This window comes from Diorhabda carinulata, chromosome 2 (genome assembly GCF_026250575.1).
Source record: "Diorhabda carinulata isolate Delta chromosome 2, icDioCari1.1, whole genome shotgun sequence".
In the NCBI taxonomy this organism is placed as follows: domain Eukaryota; kingdom Metazoa; phylum Arthropoda; class Insecta; order Coleoptera; family Chrysomelidae; genus Diorhabda; species Diorhabda carinulata.
The window spans coordinates 35,561,626-35,583,209 of record NC_079461.1 but is presented as its reverse complement, the minus strand read 5'-3'; the positions used below and the strand labels follow the sequence as shown (position 1 = coordinate 35,583,209).

Sequence of the window (21,584 nt, the reverse complement as noted above, 5' to 3'; positions counted from 1 at the left end):
CTTACTTATTTTCCATGACAAGGTTTTACTTCTAGCTTTACCAAAGGTGTCCACAATTGATTTTACTCAAATTAAAACTTTTTGTAATCCCTCCTAACGTGAAATTACACACGCGAGGAAAAAAATCGTTAATTCTCCTGCTCCATCGCAAATTGTAATAAAAACCATCTCGGTTGTTGCTTCCATTGAAGAACCCTTCCAAACCATTCTGGAACCTCCTCAAAAAGACAAGTTTTCTTTTAGGCAACACTGCGTTAGTCTTTTTCCAAGTCTTCTGTAGACTCGTCCTCTTCTATCGCTACCATGCAGCCATTATCTGCTTTCGTTTGAGCACCATGGTTCGTCAGTCCAAGTAACGTCTTCTCTGGCAAATCGTAGATGATATGGGGACTTCAGCTGGCTTTTTTGGCTCAAGGTTAGTCGCCCCAAGTATTCTTCTGAGTGTCCAACCGGTGTTCGCATTTCTCTGAGCTCTGGTTGAACTTTAACACCAATAAGGGACCGATTTCTCAGAGGAATCGCAAATGATGTCTAACGGCGGTCCCGCGGAGATATGAAGAACCAGAGATAGATAAGGTTTTTTAGTTGGGAAATGTCCCAGGTAGAAAACTAAGCCCTAAAGATCAGTAACAGTATTTTTTACCCAAACTTCTATAATAGAAAAACGACATCCAGTCACTATGCACTACACTATCTAAAGTTATTGATGTGTAGACCAGAATATATCCGAGGTCGTTTAAAAATCAATCTATACTCTAAAAGAAGCAATTGCATTGTTAGTCCCAATAAATTGTGTCTGTGTTTTCAATTCGGTTTTCATACATACTTAAAGGAGTCCTTATAAATAGAAGACACCAATAGGTTGTTAAGATGGAATTATTGAAGGAGAGGAAATTAAAAAATCGGTTCCGTGTGATCATTTTATTGCCAATTAAAACATAATTGATTGTATCCGCTAAAGATATTGCAAAGTTCGAATTATAACACACTATACTAAGAACAAACATGAAGAAGCGAACAAAGAAAACATCTTTTAAATCTTTATAATACAGAGTTATTCTTTAATTTCATAATTCACATGTTTGTGCGGATAGTACATTATACTATTTGGTGATAATAAGTACAACCGCGAGATCGATGTACTCCATAATCTGTTAGGAAAGATTTCATTTTGTTAACGTCTTTCGAACGGTAAAGATTGTTGTAGTTTGTAATTGTTGAATACGAAAGAGATGCGGCGTTGTCAAATTGTGGTCGTTATCAACCCCGAAGGTCAAAAAGACCAATATGAACTAACGCGAGGACAAGGTTGATAAAAAATTATGTTCGTAATAGTACTAAACAATTAAAAGTAAGTTATTATATATTTAGGAATTTACTTAAACAAATAAGGTGTATAATTAAATAAAAAGTGAATTGTTTACTATTAAGCTTAGATAAACAAGTTGATAGTAGTATCTGATACGTTTATATGTATTGAAATTGAGCGTAAATTGTTGTTTATTGTGTAATTATAATCTAAAAGATGTGGTTAATTTTCCACCCTGTATTGTATTATTAACCAGATCCTGGGAAAGGAATCAAAAAGATTCGAACTCGGGGTAAATGGCCCAAAAGACTAATGCAACGATAATGGAAGAAACAAGTGGAAAACAGACTTTCCAGAACGGAAAGGGGAAAAAGTAGAGTCCTTCGACTATGTAAGTGTGCTGTTCACGAATACGGATGATGAGACGAAGGAGCTAGATACCAAAGTGATGTAGAACGAGACTAAGTCCACGAATAGATATTCCGCCATGCCCCATCATTCCAACAGGTCCTCATCGTGCATTTTTCTTCGTCTAAACCAGGGTCTAAGGGAAATTTTGGGAAGTCTTCTTTTTGAAAGTTAAGAAGTTAAGAAACTCCGATAGTCAAATACTCTGGTTGTCGCGGTTGAGAGCTCATAATGTATCTAAGGTACATAAACCATTTCCAATCACTTCGGCAAGAAAAAATTTAATTGGAGTGGCCCTTCGTTTTTTCTACAACTGTCCCCGATGTATAACTCCGCGCTTGCTTATAAAGTACAAAGTTACCGTGTTCTCTTATAGGTTGACTCGAGTTCTGGGATCTTTTTTCCATCTGATTTCAGATTTCTACACGTTTATAGTACCTTCATATATCGCGGTTGTACTTAGATTTGTTCTTGGTAACTGTACTGAACTGGACCAGTGCAAGCCACTTCATGAGTATTTAGAATTAGTTCGATCGGATACAAGGATCGATATAGTGCAGAGAGCAATAGAGCATTTGTTGTAATTAAGTGATTGTAGTACTAACAATAATGGAAAACGATTTAGTACTTTTTGATATTTGGCTGCCTGAACTGATTCTAAACCGAATACATGCAATACAGTGTGAACTAGTTCTCTTGCACTGCTACTAAGAACAGCGACATTAGCGCTGGTTCTGCTACAAAGAACGCTTTAGTGTACACTTCCTAAACTAGTTCTGCCAGTGCAGCTACCAAGAACAAACGTCTTATCTCTACCAAATATTATTTTTCAACAAAATTTTGCTATAAATTAGTTTGAACTTTTTACACTAGTTTATAGGGTGGGTAGGTAGTCATGTTGGTTACCAGGTAACCCATTTGACGTATCGAATATCATCAGTAATAACCACGTACGCAAATATATATTTGTAACAATTGGTACTCGTACTAATTGATATGTTTCATTTTTTTTTTCACTTATATCTATATTTAAAAGAAAATAATTGCCAATAAGATTTGCTAATTGTATTTTTGATTAACACTGTATTATAGTGATCGTATATATATAATATACCCAAAATCTATTATTAAAAATATTTTGTATTTGGGGGATTTATTTTTTTTAATATCTACATGGGTGGTTCTAGTTTTTCAAAAATTTTCAAAAAACATTTTTTGAGCTTTGCATAGAATTGAGAAAAAGTTTGGCTTAGAAATTTTTTACACAGAAAAAATCTAATCTATTTCAAACTAACTATATTATAAGTAATTTTTCAAAAAGATATGCAAAAACAAATTTCAGCTAAATGGGGAGTTGCAAGGGCGCCCGCCGAACAAGAAGTGACCAAAATTCAGAAGTATAAAAAAATTCCATTTTTTTAGTTCCAAAATAAATAAATCTGCATTTATTATGAAAAGCTTTTGGAACCCCTCCTTGGGGTATTTCATATTCTCAAAAAAACTGTATACCTAGTTGCCCCTTCCTCGGGACAATATCCTGCAGGCACCTTGATATTTATGTGAGCAAACGATCAGTAATTTGTAGATTAAAATGCTCAAGGTGACAAAAATTTATAGTCGCCACAAAAATCCTCTAAACAAATATTTTTTTGCAATATTAAAATAGCGCAATAAAGCCTCTTGTCCACTGGGAACGAATTCATACGAACATTGTTCGTACCAAACGGTGCGAAAGCTTCTAGTTCCAATATTCAGCTGTTTAGTATAGTTTTTTATTAAATAGTTCTGAAGAAGAATATTTCTTGTTATTGAATATTGTATCAAGTCAACGCCGAAAGAAAACGTGTTCGGTTCGCAATTTTTCAGTTTTTCATTCAGGAAGGACAAGAGGCGTAACGATAATCCGATGTATTCAGTAGAACCACCCTTAACAATCACAATTTTGAGTAATTCCCTTTCTTTCGTTTTATATATATATCACTAGATATTTTATATCACAAAACTGGTTATAATTACAAAAACTGTGCGCTCGATTAGGTCAAACCACTGCTATAAACATCCTGGTTGTTTGAAGACAAAATTAGTTTTTGAAAATTTTAAAAAATAATTATTTACATCATTTAAATACAGAATTTTGATTTCCAAAGAAAATGTACTTTGTTCATTCACTGACTCTGATTTATTGTTGTAAACGTTGAAATTTATGGTACACGATCCTAATGGGGACCCACAGCAGTTAATTTTTTTATGCTATAAAAGACGATTCGCCTAGTCGTTGACACACTGTATATATAGAAATCGTTTAATTATAATAAAAAAGAAGAAAATAATGGTATTGTTGAATTTCAGGTTTTAAAATAAATGAAATTCAATATAATTATGTTTAAATAAAAAAAATATGTAATTATTCCCAGCTCCAATTTTTTTCTTTTTTTTGTACATAATCTGGACATTTTTTTTTCAAATATATAGTGAGATCTCATTAATCCGCGACGCCCCTACCGATAATTTTTTTAGTAATCCTCACTGTATATCTCAAATAAATAATTCATTATCTTTATGATTTTTTTTAAATCCTTCACAAATTAATATAAATTTATTAAAAAGAAACCAAACGATATCAATTTTTTTTAAACACCAAAAAGTCGTTTGATTTTTTTCGTATACGCACGGGGTTTTTTTCCATTATCACATTTAGAAAATAGAAATAATTGATCTAGAAGAGGCACATTCTAATAAAAAACGTGAACAGATATAGATTTTTTTTTATATACCATGTGGTACAATATTATGTAAATTTATTTCCACAATTAACACTTTTTTTTTTAAACTGAATAATCCTTTGAAAGGATAAATTTAGAGCCTTATTTTTTATGATTATCATAATACATAATTTAATTTCATGTCGTCACTCATTAAATATGAAAAGAATCTTGCTTATAAGGTTGAATAATTATTTACATCACATTTTTTTTAAATTTCAATTATTTATAAAAATGTTCTATTATAATAATTCAGTTTTTTTTTCAAAAATATATTTTCCTGTAATAAAAATTTAACAATCTACATTTGACCCTTAAAAACATCCCTGAATTCATATGGGTTTGAATGCATTGCGAGATAAAATAAAATATATTAATTTATCTCAAAAGATTTGAAGGGTTGTATGTATCTTCCTTATTTTTCACCATAAAAAAAGTGCTCAAAAAGTACTACGTAGAAATTAATGTACATAATTATGGATCACTTTGTATATAAACTATCTCATTGTCAGAATCGATTATAGATTTCTTTTGATGGTTGTATTTATACATAGTGTGATTTAAAAATAACTAAACTATAAATAGTAAATAAGAAAGGAATTTCTAACCTAAAAAAAATGGTAAACACTAGATCTGAAATAAAGAATAATGAACATTTCAGCTGTTAAAACGAATTAATCGCATTTTCGTAAAAACGAATATAGATGGCGCCACTAGACATGTTTTGTTTTTAAAAGCTGTTATGGTAATGTGTTGTTGCTTTGCTTGTGATTTAGATGCACAAAACAATGAACAAAGATTGTAATTGCTTCAGTTACAGTCATAATTTTGGCCAATATACTCTTTTGGAAGTTCTACAATCATTGCGGTGGACGCCATGTCAAGAAGTGGGTCAAAATGAATGTTGAACGGAATTTTCAAAATTCAAAGCAACAAAGATTACAACCACGAGAATCTATCGTGTTTTTGATGCGGTTAAGATACTTTTGAAGCGTTCTTCTTACGAATAATCAAATCTTAATATCTTCGGTGGACTTTTTGATTTTACTTTAATGTAATACTTTCTAAACTCATTTTCATAAACTGCCATTGATAAATAACTGAATGACCAACTATTCTGTTCCCGTAGCACATATCAATCTGATTAAACAAAACCATAAATTGCCATTTGTTCACTTCCCAAATCAATTTTCATAAATTTTCTCTGGTAAAAAAATTGACAGTTTCCATTTGTCAGCTTCCCATATCGATTTTCTTTAATTCCCAATGGTAGAAAACCGTGATCAAACTACATCCATTTAAATGTACTTTCCATTGTCCTCTCTCCAAGAAAATTTTGAATTACCACCTGTTTCGCTCCATGTACATTAGTATGAGCTTTTCCTTGCATATTTAATGTTTTATTTTTTCATTGTTTACCCCAACGCTGAAAATCTTTTCCACATGGGTTTATGATTAAAACATTCTGGATTAAATGTAACGGAAAACATTGTGTCGTTTTGCTTCTTTCATGTTAAATAATTTCGTTTTATAAGAAACTATCTTCATATCTCTGCAACCCCCAGGGGTTGGAGTGTACTCTGTGGGGTAGTAAGTCTTTTCATTTCATTTTCGAGTACATATATATAGTAAGTACATATAGGAAAATCGGTGTAAAACAAAATTTAAAAAGAAATAGAAAGATGAGCATAAAATACTACATAACAATTTTACTGAAAATATAAGGGTAACTTTATGTCTACAAGTTTTTTTTGACAATGATGATAGTTTATCATATATAGAATTTATTAACATTTTCGATTGTCTAAAACTCTTATAAAAAGTGCATCAAAAGCATAAAATATGTCCGTCTAAAAATATAGAATTGCACAATTTTTCAAAAAAATTAATTTGGAACAAAATTGAATCGTTACAAATCACTTAAACTACAATATTAAAAAAAGCACCATGAACAATGATCAAACGATGAAATTATATCGATATTGCACATCTTTTTAAAAAACAAATGATGACACTATTTTGTACTGAAATTAGATACAACAAATGGAAAAAACAACAAACACTGATCGTTATTTAGATTGTAAACTGTAATACAGCAAAAATTACACTTTTTTATCTTTCGAAACTACATGAAATTGTTGATTGATACCCTACTCGAAAGACTAGACACAGTATAATTGTTGAATGTTAGTGTTTCTAGTGTTAATGGTTCCGGCCCTGTATGGATTTAGTGGAATTCTAAAATTAGGTGTTTGTTTTTCATATAACATTTTATTACAGCAGGCGGTCTATTTACATTGTTCTTTTAGAATTCTTTTAGGACAAATATAAGGAGTTAGTGCAGTTTAGTTAGTTTATAATAAATAGTCGTAGTGAACAGACTGAAATAGAAAGTAATCGAAAAATTGAAATAAATTATTAAAGTTAGTTAAGTGATAAGTGAATTATAAAAATTAGTAGTATAGTAGTATAGTATTTTTGAAGGAACAGCCTTGTCAATGTTAAAGTGGGATCCTGAACGCAGAAGATCAAATGGGTTAGAAGGACTAGATACTTGAGAAGAATAAGTAATGGAAAGATGCGAAGGATAGGGTCAATATGGGGAAAAATTATGGATATAATAAAATAAAAAGACAATAGGGATTGTTACAATGCACAAAAAGAATGTGGAAACCATTACGTGGCTTAACTTCACATGTTTTGGCTAAGAAAAATTGTATTTTATTAAAATCATTCATATTATGATTAGAGAGTAAACCAGGTGTTCACAAGGTTATTAAAATGTTTCCAATTTAGATGTTAAATACTCAATGAAAATCAGTTTTTGTTGTAATTTCATTCAGATCAACTAGAATCTATTGTTTATATCTATGTTTTGTATTAACGTTATGAAAATTGAAATTTATCAATAAAAAAAATGTTAAAACATTATATGGCATGCCTTTAGCGACATTTTGGCGATTGTACTGTAATATAACTGAATTAGAAGTAAATTGTAAATAACTTCAAAGGATAAAAAGTCTTTTAGAAGATATATATCGATTTGATATTGACAAAATCGTTGCAGTAATGATATGTATTCAATTTATTGTCAATATTTACCAATTATTTTTGGTTTTTAGTAATAATACATCATTTAAACACAAAATTAAAAGTCTAGAAGTCATAATTAGACTATAAGAAGTGATTTTAATAAAAGAAAAAGTTGAATATATAGAGACTTGAAAATCGAACGAAAATCAAATCTAATAAAACATTTAACAATTGAATGCGATAAAAAATTATTAAAAGCAATGAAAAACATGTAAGCCCAAAGAAATTGTGTTGAAAGTATTTCTAGTTAACCAACAGAAGAGCTAAGACCGATGAAAATATTTGGAAATAAGTTAAAATTGTCTTAAATCCATTGAAAAACAAACTATATTGAAAATAAATGAATTTTATTAATATTTTATTCTCTTAAATTACTAAGAAAGTACAAATCGAAGAATCAAACGATACCAACTCGAATCAATTATGAAAAATAAGATCAATGGAAAAAAAAAATAAAGAGAAAATTAATAGAATCCTTAGAAAGCACAGCAGACATTAGGTCAATAGAAACCACATGAAATTAACCTATCAATTGAAACAATATGAAAAAAATATTTAAAACAATATTAAAATAAATATAAAATTAGTGAAACCAATGGAAAATCAACTTAAGGAGTGAAAAACATTACTAGATCTGTAGGATGTATGCTAACTGATCTCCATTTAGTACTCTGGGATTATTTTCTATTAAAACGTTGATGATATCTATAGAATAAAAAAAATTAGGGAAAATTTATTTAGAAATAACTAAAATATATTAAAATCAATTCAAGTCGATTGGAATTTTTTCTGTAATAAATTCATTAACACCTGACATGGATTTATTGGCACAAAAAATATAATGTGAATAAAAAATCAAAATAAAAGCAATATACTGACCAAAAATCAATTGAATATTAGAAAAATCCACCAAAGCCACCTCAAATTAATAAAAAACAAAATAATCAACAAAGATGAGAACTCTATGGTTAAATTTTGTATATAATATTTGTTATTTTTTCATGTTTTTTCTTGTAATTTTTTTTTAATTTCCATCCAGTACGAAAATTTGTACAAATAAATGTTTCAGTACAATACAATCTACCAAATTAATCGCCACAAAAAGGCGATGGTAAAATATGTATACATATATATATAAAAAAAATATTAACCATATTTAATATAAACACTGGTTATATTCAACCTTTCTAGCTAAAATAAAAATGTACAACATATTGTAACTATACATAAAAATTGTAGTCCTTAGAAATTTACCTAAAAGGTTTATAGGACGATTTTTTGGACGCTAATGATGATTATATTTTGTCAAAAATGATTTTAGGGGGGGGGGTCATAACATACCTACACAATAAATAGTAGGTAAAGGGGATCACGGTAATTATAGAAACAAAATTTTTGTTAAAACTTTTCACTAAAATCATTGCGATGAAACCCATTCATAAAATTCTATTAAATAATAATAAAAGCAACAATTTCAAAGTTCATTTTTGAAAAATCGACAATTTAAAACCGTGATTTATTTTATTTAAAATATACTTCTACTTTACTACAACTTCTAAGGACCATCCTAATAAATAAAAAAAAAACAAAAACGTCCTACCTTAAAAATCGACATAAAGTAGATGATTGTTAAAAATAAACAAAACAAAAACATAATGAAGTTTCGTTTGTCCGTTTTTTCACTGCTTATAGTTCATCAGCTCGAAATTGACCAGACCATTCAGATCGTCCAACTCGTTGAGGTAATCCATACCGGTCGCATTGTTTCCCATGTGTGTGTTGACTGTAGTCGCCACCGAACCAGCGTAACTGCACAGACATAACCAGATATCACATACTGCAACACAGACAACCAATAATATTGAAATGGCAAAAAGTGGTTAAACCATTACCTAGAGGTCAAGATTATATTTTGTATCGGAATAGCTTTGGCTTAAATTTCTAATTATAGTCCTGAATTAATTAAATATCTAAATACGCTTCGTACAATTTTATAAGGGAAGAAATAAATCGAAATAAAAGAAAATCTTCCAAATTTAAAAATAGGAAGATAAACAAAAAATGTTTAAAAAATATTAACTGTAAATACAACATTTTGGAAGATAAATTAAGAAAAAGCTGATGCTAATATAATTCAATTAATCATCTATCATAGCCATCAATTAATTTAATCTCATTTTATATCGTTTTTTGTTATAAGACATCTTGAAGGTGAAATTGTTGATAATCACACTGTCTGGTCCTTCGAGCCGGATGTATTTATTAGTGTACCATGTACAACTTATGCTTAATGCAGCACTGAAGATACTCAATGTTTACAATGTGGGAAGCCTCTAACTGTCAAAGATCTTCATCTTCTGTAATGCTCAAGGGTTCCGTAGTCTCTAACACTTCGAGAGGATAGAGATTTCGTCCTCTACGTAGCAGAATCTGCTGAATCTAACGTCTTCAGGTGTAAATTGAGGTGGTAATGCCTCGACAAGATTTCTATTCTGTTATAACTCAAGTTGATACATTCGACAGATACTTTTTGGTTATCGTTTTGCAGTATTAGAATCAGATACAAATATAGAAGAGTCGAAGAACAAGACAGTGTTGTTATAGTGGTAGTAGAAAATATCTATAGAAATAAATGCCAGATAATTACAAAAAATTTAGACTTAGAATGAAATAAATTTTTTAAAAACGAGAAGGAAAAATTATCAGAAATTTTAAAAAAAATCAGTAAAACGAGAGCTGATGTCAAACAATATGGAAAAATTGTTCGAAAATGTAAAACTGTTATTTGAAAACAAAAAATAGTTTTTTAAAATTGTATTATTTTTACCTCTAGAAAATGGTTTGATCACATAAAAGCAACGCCAAAATGATTAAAATCACGTGATAAAATGTTGCAATGTGTCTGGTTAAATCTGTTTGCAGCATGCTAGTTATGAAATGTTCGACCGAATTACAAACCACACTCAACTCAACTATTTTGTATACATTTTTCAATTTCTTAGATATTTTTGATTCTTTTGTTCTCTATTATATATATAAATAAGCCGTTCAGACCTGATTTCGACTGATTATTGATATTAACAGCCCTGGCATATGAATTATCAGAATGTTACATTTCATCCCTTAATTATTAAAAAAAATCAGTATAAAAAAAAATAATAATTATCTATAGACATCGTGAAGTTTTTTAATTATAAATTTTGTTTAAATTGTTCAGATATTTTTTATAATTATTGAAGATTTCACAATTCAATTTATTGTTTCAAAAACTGCTAAAATGTTGAGAGTAAAATGTGGTTTATAATATGCAACATTGATCCGAAAAAAGCACTGTGTAACTATTTTGAAAATTTATCTCTAATAAAAAAACTTGTAAATCAAATTTGTAGTCACTCTGTATAATTAAAATTCTTAACATGTATTTTGACAACTTTATTGAGGAGAAATTTTTTTATGTCGAGAAAGGAATTTGGCCCTGATATAGGAATTATTCCTCTGCAGAGCTGGGATAACTTTTGTAAATTTGATATTATTGTTTGAAACATATATTTTTTTCATTTTACAAATTTGATTTACAGTTTAACGTATACTTTTGGTTCATAATTAAAATAAAACTAGTAAAACTTGATTTTGGTTCAAATTTATATATTTTTAATTATTATAATTGATTCAATCAAATTATTTATCACAAAAATTATTCAAAGGCTCATATTTTGATTTATAGACTTAAGTCATTTAATTTTTTCAAATCTTTTGATTTAATTTAAAATGTACATTTGATTAACAAGTAATAAAAATAATATATAAAATTTGTTTTGTTTTCAATACAAGCTCAAAAAAATATATATATGTATATATAAAATGTATATAATATATATAAAAAAAGTATAGCATATAAATATTAAAAATGATTATTTTAAAAAAGATTATGACTAAGAATAAAGCAGTGACTTCACAGATTATTTTTCATTAAAAATTTTTGGTCCTTTTCTTCTTGTGTTATAAATCAAGCATATTTGGGAAGCTGACAGGAAAAAAGGTATAAGTTATTTTCGAAAAACATTTTCCAAAATAAAAACAAAAAATTGTTGAAACCATATTGTAAACATGTTTTTAAGCATACAAAAAATTGAGACTGATCAAAGATATCGACAAAATTCAACAAAATTTTGTATTTTCTTAGGAAATTATTGAATATATATTGTATTCATTATAAATTTAATCAATAAAACACACTTACGTAGTACTAGCTACAGAAGGTGTATCTCTAGAAGGGTCTGGTGACTGTAACATATGCTGAGGTGTGTTTGGATAAGTATGTAGACCAGTAAATCCTGGTATTTGCGTCACTAATTGTGGTCTAACGTAACCATTGTTTGCGGAAGGTGGATTATCTGAAAATTTATTCAAAAATTACAAAATATACGAATTATTCAATCGAATATAATCGATTTTTTTTATAACTTTTATACCACGTGTTCAAAGTAGAGTTTTTACGTTGACATGGTGTCACTAGATGGCACTAAAACAATGATTAGGGTCGGTATTCTCAGGTCTTCGCTTGGAACGATATCGATATCGTTGAATACGAGGGAATCGAAATTCATTATTTTTCTGTAACATGCGCTACCATGCTTTGAGAAACAAGGCCAACAATCGACTGTCCTAAGAGTGGTGCCTTTAAAGTCGAACCCTTAGCTAGATCAGGTCGGCTCAACCAGCGAAAGCGCGACCTTCTACTCAATCGCCGTCCTCCAGGAACTCCATACATCGCTCTGCGCGGATATCGAACAGAAAGCATCCCAGCCACCTCAAACGCGCCCCTCGGATGAATGCCACCACATCTGGCTCGTCCTACTATCCTACTATCTATCTCAGGTCAACATTTCTCCAAATCCTCCACGTACCGTTTTCGCAACAAGGGCCAAAAATGCCAGTAGTTCAACATTCGCTCACTTGTTGTCGTATTAGAGCAGGGCAGTCACAGACGACGTAGTCGGTGGTTTCTTTCTCCTCCATGCACGAATGGCACTCCGGATCGACCGTGATCTCAGTCTGGCGAATGAGTCCGTCCGAGTGACCGGGCACCCAAACGAGCTGAATCGTGTAGCCATCACTCACCAGAATATAAATCATTTATAATGGTATAATACGCTAATATACCGGTGTTTCCGTAATTACTCGCTCGTGTCACAAATTTGCGAGCGGTGAATCTAAAAATCCCATATGGCTACTAATCAAATCACTCCTTATGGTGATCGCTCGCTTGTGAGTTAAGAATACCGGCCCAAAAACTTAAAATGTCGTGGCAAAAGTCCTTGCTTGTGTTTTAAAACTACTCTCATATATTTCCACTTACCTTGATATGGTGTATAGTATTTTCCGAACGGGATGTCTTTAGAAATTTCCGGATATAAATAGACCAAGTGATTTAAATCCGCTATACGATCGGCAAGTGATCGTATAGCAAAATCTTTGGAAGTGAAAGGTTGCAAACTAAACACTTCACCAGTATCTGAAATAATCAACATTAAAAAGTTAATTAGAGCTAAATTGACATTTTCATTCGTCATACCCATACTTACTACCCCCACACCAAACACTTATTATTATTATACTGTTTGGTGGTTCAAACCTGCTATAGATCTATGGTTTATATTCGGCTCAAAGGACCAGATAGTTTAATTGTATATGTTGGTGTAGCGGTAGGAAATAGTGTGTTCAGTAAGTAGCTACAGAATATTTTTAACAATAAAAATTTTTGATAAAATTATATACAATACCTGAAATCCAAGCAATTGTAATACCTCCTAATTCACTATCGGAAAATCTTAATAAGAAAGTCCCACATAAACATGACGTTAACATTTCCTCGGCCTGTCTTTTTCTTACAAATCCCATTATGGCACTACAATTAGAAAAAAATTATAATCAACGCATGGTTATATTATAAGCATTGTATTTAAATTTATTTAGTCGACTTTGACTATTATTACCACCAAAATCACCTTTATAAAGAGTTTCGAACGAAAAAAATGCGGAACTAGCCATTAAGAGTACTTTTCAACTTTTTTCCAAAACCAATAGTTGCAGAGAAAAATAATTAACACCATAATTCATAATTTTTCTAATAAATTTAATAGGAAACAATAAAGATGTAAAATGTAATACGATTCATAATAAATACAGAAAATAACCCGTGGATTAACTTACCACTCCTGATGGGAACCATTAGGATCTGTTAATCATATAGTTAAGTGATACAAAGTGTCCCTCATTTACCTTCCAATAACGTATCATTTCGGATTATTTGAATTTGTCTTTTGTGAAAAACCATAAATTTGTCTACATAATTTCTAGTTATTATTGTATTCGTTTATTGTACACTAATGGGAACCAAGGTCATACTTAAGCGATTCCAAATGTCCCTTACAGACTTGAAGTTCCATTAACGTATCAAATTGGTTGCTTAGTTAGAATGCAGTGATCAGATTTGTGAAACCACTTTATTTACATTTTTTTTGCTTAATAAATATTTTTTTTGAATTGTTAAATGAGTTATTTAACTCGTAGTTAGTCCTTTGCAGAATTACAGAATATCAACGTTCTAGCTTTACTGAAAAACTCACTTTTTAAGGTTAATACCTAGTAAAGTTATTATAGAATAGACCTATTTTAATTTACACCCTCCAGAACTATGTCGCATAAATTTAGAAACACCCTGTATATGTTAGATTAAAAATATTATTTCTCATATATTCAAACTAGAAATGTTATTGATTGTAATTAAAATACCATTCTCGCCTTACAAGAGATAAGGAGAGGGCTGAAATATTGATAAAAACACTCTTATCGGTTTTTTTAAAAGGGAATGTTTTGTTAGAAAGAGGGTAGATAATAAGGTTCTAGTTTAAACTGAAGTAATACGAAATTCATTATAAAAAGTGCATTCTTGTGAACAAGGTCGATTTTTACATTAGTAGTAAACTTGGTGGTGGTTTTATTTGAAAGTCGATAACATATACACTATTAAGGTAACCATATTTTTTTATTTCAAATCCGAGACGGGCACTTGTAGCGGAGGGAGGTGGTAGTTAAGTTTTTAATCAGAATTACTGAGCACACAACTTTTTAATTTTTTTTGAACTATGGTCTTTTTCGCTTTGAAGCATTGTACACAATTCTGTAGAATTTTCTTCATAATAAACTTTGGTAAGTAATATCGCTTTTAGTGTGTTTTGTATTTTTTCTGTAAAAGCATTTGTGTGCCAGAGATCATTTCAAACCACCTTTGGATTGATGCAGTTCGGTTACTTCTCCATTCGACAATTTTCTCTTCAGTAACGTATAGTTTCATACAAGCATACTCATCATATGTATCATTTTCAGATATTTGATGGGTTATCTAATAATAGCAAAGATTCAATTTCCACCCATACTGGTGTTTTGTTTAAAGTCACCCAGCTATAGGAATCCAGGTCCTGAAAACTTATATGAAACAGCGTTTGCTCGAAACTGTATAATTTGCTTTTCAGATGCTTTTTTCCGCTGTATGAATAAAAGAATCTTGAATCTTTCATTGTTTTCAAATTTTCAATGGCTGCAATAACATCGAAGACAATTACTGTCTCTTTTTCTATTCTATTTTCTATATACCTCTAATTTCTCATCCAAAATTATTATGATATTTTTATATTATCATCATAATTTAAAATTTTTTAATTTTCAGCTTAAACTTGCCGCGAAAACTCTTATTATCAATATGGCGGTATTCTGACGTCAATATATAGTAAGTTTGTAAACAATTAACTGCATTATTCAATTTTTATTTGTTTTTGAATGAATTTTCTAATTTGTAAGTGATGTATAGTGTTTCATTGTTTATTGAAATCACTCGAAAAACTATATTCACGTATCTACAACAATAAAGGAACAAACGAAGTTTACAACTTGCTGGAAGAAATCCAATTTATGTAAGTACAAATTGTTTTATTTATTTTTATAACTTTATAATGAATATTTTATAATTAAAAAAAATTACTAGTGCACTCATAACCAAAACAAAAAATTAAATTACTGCTATCCATTAATAATCAAATAATTTCATAAATTTTGAAGAAAATACATGAATATTAAAACAAAAACTTACCCATCTACCCAAGGTCCCCTAAGATGTTCTCTGGTGAGCTTCATAATAGCATAAAACCATTCCCAAAACGTGAAATTCCTCTCACTTAACGGTTCTTTGCAAAATTGCGCCCAAGTTAGCAACGAATTACTCGATTCATTGAAATTACCCCTAAAAGCTTTTTCAGCTAAAAACCTCAAATTGTCCTCTGTTAGACCACGACCAGTAGCTGCCCTGAATTTAAGTGACAAAGTTTCCGCTACCTTATTCCAAGGTACCTGAATAAAAATAACAAATAAGGTGAAATTCGACAGTCTCAAACAAGAATAATTTAAAAGTAAACAATTGAAATAACTTTTTATTAATGACAAATAAAGATATCGAAAAAAATGTACTAAAAGGAAAACGTTTTCACCCCTTTTTGACATTATAAATGCCAAAATAGAGCATTTCTAGCCTTTTAACTGGAATATACTAGTCACCTAAATCCTACACACATTTTGAAAATAATCTGCAACTTAACAAATTTAACTATTTCAGTTAAGACACTCTTTCCAATCCTTTGTTGCTTCATTCATTTGCTGTGTATTATTTTCCCTTTCTCCCTCCTTCCTTCCCTTTTTTTAATTATATTTTTTTACTTCTGTCACATTTCTTATTAAACTTATGATTTTCTCCTCTTAATATGTCCATACCAGTTTCAACATATTTTAACTTGTTCATTTCCTATTGGTTCCTTTTTTCATGTTTCTTCTTCTACTTCGTTATTAATAAAATAATATTTTGATCACACCTGAAGAATAGAGGGATTCCACAAGAAGTACAAAGAGGTAGAACAAATAAATGTATGAAATAGAAATTCTAAATAGAAAAACAAGGATAAGCATAAAAATTATCAAATCTACACTCAAGATAGCAGAGAAAAAATTATAATATTAAATGGAACATTATTTATTATGAATGATGGAATTCTAAATGATTCACCTCGAAGATCATATCGGAGTAAATTAGAGAGAATGAAACTTACTTTTTCAGGTACTGCAAATGGAACTCTACCAGGTTCACTGAATGCATTATCCCAAGTAACAGTAGCCCAAGCGTGAGGTTCTTGATTACCGTGAACAATAACCACCACTGGCAAGCTCAACGTCCACACCTGAAACATCAGTTCCCCTCCTCCAACACTAAACTGTGATTGAAATAACAGGGAAAATTTTTCGTCCATAACGCTTTCAGTTCCTTGAATTAAAAAAAAAATCAGTTAAAATTCACTGGAAATAAACTTTTTATTATTTAAGTACCTTTCTTTTCTGCTCTCTTAATTTTTTTTAATTGCATATTCCTAAAACTGACCGAAAGGTGTCTTGAGCTTTGTTGGTATTCCATTGTACCAGTATTGTTTAAAATTTCCCCAGAACATTCACCACTTTTGCCCAATTTATCATTTTTTAAAAGCATATTCGCCTGTGACTCCGATATTATCGTCACTTTTACTTGCGGTGGTGTCATATGAACATTGAGTTTACCTCCTACCAAAAGTCGTACCGTTGCTGTAAACCTAATAATATAAAAAATATACAAATAAAATTCATGGTAAAAAGATTAAAAGAAAATTGATCGACCAACAGCTGCAATACTCAAACAGTTTTCATCTCACACAAGTAAAATTTATACCTCTAAATTAAAGAAATATTTACCTGGTATTAGTTTTCATTACTTGAGGTGGTTGTTTTTCAATGATAAAAGTTGATGTGACTAATGTAGAAAGTAGTTGTGTAAATTCTTGTACCAGATGAGGTAATACGTCAGCAACAACAGGTGGATCCACCATTGGTACTCGTTGTTTCAATCTTTCCACTTCTTTAGTTTGTTGTCTGTTCAACCATATCAATTCGGCCAGACTTTCACACCTAGCATGTACAAATAACAACTTTTATATCATTAAAAATCAATTAATGGCTATTTAAAAAACCTTTTAAACTCTATATTCAAGCTGTATAGGAGCATAAATGAGAAAATCTATTAAAGGTGGAAAATATTTTCAAATAAATGGGAAAAATCTCACCATTCTTGTATAGTATCCAGATTGCTATTAAAATTAGCGCCATTTCCAGCCAATTGTTGGTCACGTTTCCATTTAATGAGTTCCTCATCTAAAACGTTCGTTTGTAGTTGAGCAAGTAATTGATAAGTCTCTTTTAGTTTTTCGCCCAAAGCTAAACGTAATTGTAATAATGCAGCTAACTTCTGGTTCAAATTTTGTTCCAACATTTCCTTTTGTTTTTGAAGTTTCGGTACGTTAGAGGGAAGTTGAGCAGTCGGCTGTGTCGTGAGTTGTTGCAAATGTGCTAAAAATAGAAAATTTGTTGAAAAAATGTTTTTTCCCATAAAATAGTTTTTTGTACTCATAATTGATGAAATTTAGCTTCAGAATGGATAAGCTTATAAGAAAAAGTATTATAACCTTACTTCAAAAGAATAGGGAAAAAAGCATTGATGTTAATGAGAACAACAATTCTGATGAAATAGAAAAATATCCAGCACACAATGCACCCACAAAGCAGTGAAGAGATTAATCTTACCACTAATTTTTTGACATTCGTGATACTGCAAAGCAAAGGACTCCAATTCTTGTTCCATTTTTCTCAAATCTTCAGCAGTACTCTAAAAATTTAACCATTCAATTAATATATTCATTAAAAAAACAAATCTATGGATATAGTGAATTTTACCTGAGTTCTGCTGCGTAATACATTCACTTTTTGTAAAACTTCCGCCCCGCTATTGGATATCATTAAATTTGGTAAACCAGTCAGACTGTCAACACCTGCAGCTTGAACTAACCTCATTTCTGCAGCTAAGCAACTACGTATCAAGGTGAAGAGCTGAATGGGACAAGAACTAAAAACGTTTTTGTTACTTTAGTTGCATAAAAACGATAGTTATAATAAAATAATTACCTGTACCTCTCCCTAAACAGTTTAGCTGCTTCAGCAAGTTTGAGTTTTGTTAGAAAATATTCAGAATCACCAACAACTGATGCTTTGTTTTCAATTTCAGTTATTAAAGAATCTATCAAACCTGCAATGTATTGTTCATGTTGAGGATTATCAGGTTGTGGTTCAATATCTGACCTGAGAATAAATATGAATATGATTTTACTATATTAACTTTATCTCTTCAAAATTAATTTATTTCTGGAAGGTGTCTCAAAAGAATATTCAAATTTGTATTGTTTATTGTGTAGCTATTCAGAGGGGCGCGAGAGGTATGTCAATAGCTAGCCTGGATTAAGTGAAATGGACATTGTGTGTAAATGAGTATTACAAAAATTGTGATTCTGAGATGTAGCGCGTAGAAAATTCTGGAATAGTCGTCACTTAAATGAAGCGCCAGGTGCTCGATTAATTGGAAAATAGATTAACGAAAATATGGGTGTCCAAGGTTTTCTAAACAGTATTGTCGTAACGAACTTGACTTGTCTGATTAGCAGCGTGCTGTTGCTTAAACATACATAAATCAAAAGTATTTCACATTTTACACAAATATTTAGGGCTACACCACAATTCAGTTGCTGCAAGAATTGAAGCCTCAGGATGCTGGTCAGAGGTTTAACTTCTTAAACCAGCACTTTCTAATGTTTACCAACATTTAGTTTTCAGATTAAGCTCATTTTCATCTTAATGAACGTGTCAACAAGCAAAATTGTCGCTACTGGAGTGAAACCAATCAAAAAAAACACAAACATCTGAAACCCCCATATTCATCTAAAATGATGGTATGAGCTGCAATGTCAGCGCGAGGCCCTCGCTTTTTTGAAAATGAAAGGGGACGTACAATTAGAATGAATTCGGAGCGTTATGTGTAGATTTGTTCGTAACTGCAAAACTTTAATGATTATAACCAAAAGAGCATGGTTCCAACACACTTCACACACACATCCAATCTCTGCCACGAGTTTGTAAAATTTTTCCAAGCAAATTGATCTCCAGGAGAGGTGAAAGTTCCTATTTAACATCTATGGACTTTCTCCTGTTGGGTTTGTATCAAATCTAAAGTTGTGCTAATAAACCGACTTCCCAGGCACAATTAAAAGAAAATATCCGTCAAAAAATGGAAGCCATCAGGAAGAATAACTGCTGGGCGTTTATAGGCAATTTTAGTGCTCAATTAAGTTTATGTGTGGATGAAATAATTCCCAAGCAATGTATTTAAATATGTAACAAACATTTTTTCAATAAACTATTTTTCTTGAAATTGTTTTTTCTAATGTGAACTTTCTTTTGAGATACCTGCCATTTGTTTATAATCAGAAATTATTCTGTATAAGGCACACAAAACATAGTTTTAAGTATTGTATCTTGACAATTTATAGAAAAATCTCTATAAAAATAAAAATCTATAAATCATATACTAGCTTATCTATATTTGATAATTGGTGATAAAGTGTTTGTCAGTAGTATCCACAGGAACAAAAAATTAAAAAGTCCATTTTAAACAACAAAAAATATAAAAATAAATGATCACACTTACCAAAATTTTTCTTCTATATATTGAGCGAGATAATGTCTTACTTCGATTGGAAAGACATCACCGTAGATTTGTTGCAAACTTCCCGGTGGAAGTTGTTGTACTTTAGCCCAAAGTGCCATATTTTCCTCCTAAAATGAAACCAAATAATTATATTGCATTCTTGCATTTATAAAGTCACTTAAATAAATATTTAAAAAATCTATTATCAGCTTTCTAAACACTAAACTGTTCAAGGTCATAGTTGAGCGGGACCATCTAACTATTCATAAACTGTTTACATAAAAAATTCCTAATACTAAAAAAAGTTAAATCAAATGACTAAAATTACATATTATTATATTTAACTTAAATAGCTCTACCCTTTATTGTAATAGTAAAAATTCAACACAAAAAATTAACAAAATTGCGAAAATCTACCTACATCAGCATATCAACAACATGGCCACCGAATCATATCAGTGAGTACATCCTTTTTTTGCACCTGTCAATGTCAAATGTCATATCATTTCATCACGATTATTGTTCCTAACCTTAGAACGTGAAATATAAGATTTGAAATATATACGGGGTTATAAAATTAATCATCTTGAGTGAAAATTTTTCGTGAAATTCTCTAAATACACATCTATGTTAATAATGAGCTTTGAAATAACAACTTGATTGACACAAAAACAAAAATTATATTGATTACTTATACTTTGATAGGTACAAACAATGGTTATACTTTTACTTGTACCCAGGTAAATTTGTGTTATTAATTGTAGCTATTAGCAAAAAATCAAAGTGCAAAGTGAGTTTTAAATCGTTATTATAATAAAATAAGTAAAAATATTCCTGCTATAAAATGCATTTAAGCTTTTCTGTATATAATCTTTATCACCCTTTTACACAGGGTGTCCAAAAAGTGTATCGGAATTTAATTCTTGCATGAAATTGAAATTAATGTTGAGTTATTAGCTAATATCGAAAATCTTCATTTTAGGCCAGTCAATGGTGTGAAAAAGAAATCGTTTATACTATAAGTTATGACAGTGATTCCCAAAATGGTGCAGGGGTCCACGGGAAGCTTTATAACAGGAGCGTACTTCAATTTCCATAATATCTGATTTTTTGACTAGTTGGAAATATGGTGTAAATGTATCAACTTTAACAATAATTATTTTGAGTGGTTTACGAGGAAAAAAAGTTTGGGAACTTCTGAGTTAAGGGGATCGTGAAAAATAATGATATAAAGTTTTTCTATATTTAATTCAAAAATAAAGTTGTTGTGGTTTAGATAAACTGTATCATTTTTCAGTTTTTTGTATATAACTTGGGATCGGAATTTGGGATAATAGTAACATTTCCAATG

General features: G+C 30.4%; 1 protein-coding gene and 1 long non-coding RNA gene across 5 annotated transcripts; one reads left to right on the top strand and one right to left on the bottom strand.

Annotated features, from left to right (window-relative positions):
• Positions 1-906: 906 nt before the first annotated feature.
• Positions 907-20,732, bottom strand: LOC130903413 (signal transducer and activator of transcription 5B). Of its 4 annotated transcripts, none has more exons than XM_057815504.1 (14): positions 20,655-20,732; positions 20,234-20,361; positions 18,661-18,834; positions 18,433-18,601; positions 18,283-18,364; positions 17,766-18,048; positions 17,398-17,610; positions 17,002-17,258; positions 16,728-16,939; positions 15,722-15,978; positions 13,356-13,480; positions 12,932-13,087; positions 11,813-11,966; positions 907-9,381 (listed from the first exon to the last, which is right to left on the bottom strand). In XM_057815504.1, the coding sequence occupies exons 2-14, from the start codon at positions 20,350-20,352 to the stop codon at positions 9,252-9,254; spliced, it is 2,331 nt and encodes a 776-aa protein (XP_057671487.1). In that variant the 5' UTR covers positions 20,353-20,361; positions 20,655-20,732; the 3' UTR covers positions 907-9,251. The 4 variants fall into 4 exon arrangements, with proteins under 4 accessions (XP_057671487.1, XP_057671488.1, XP_057671489.1 ...); XM_057815505.1 differs by having other exon boundaries at positions 20,651-20,690; XM_057815506.1 differs by lacking the exon at positions 907-9,381 and adding an exon at positions 11,549-11,596.
• A 39-nt stretch (positions 20,733-20,771) lies between these two features.
• Positions 20,772-21,514, top strand: LOC130903429 (uncharacterized). The gene is made up of 2 exons (XR_009060739.1): positions 20,772-20,973; positions 21,216-21,514. It is a non-coding gene; the product is annotated as an uncharacterized LOC130903429 (long non-coding RNA).
• Positions 21,515-21,584: the final 70 nt, after the last annotated feature.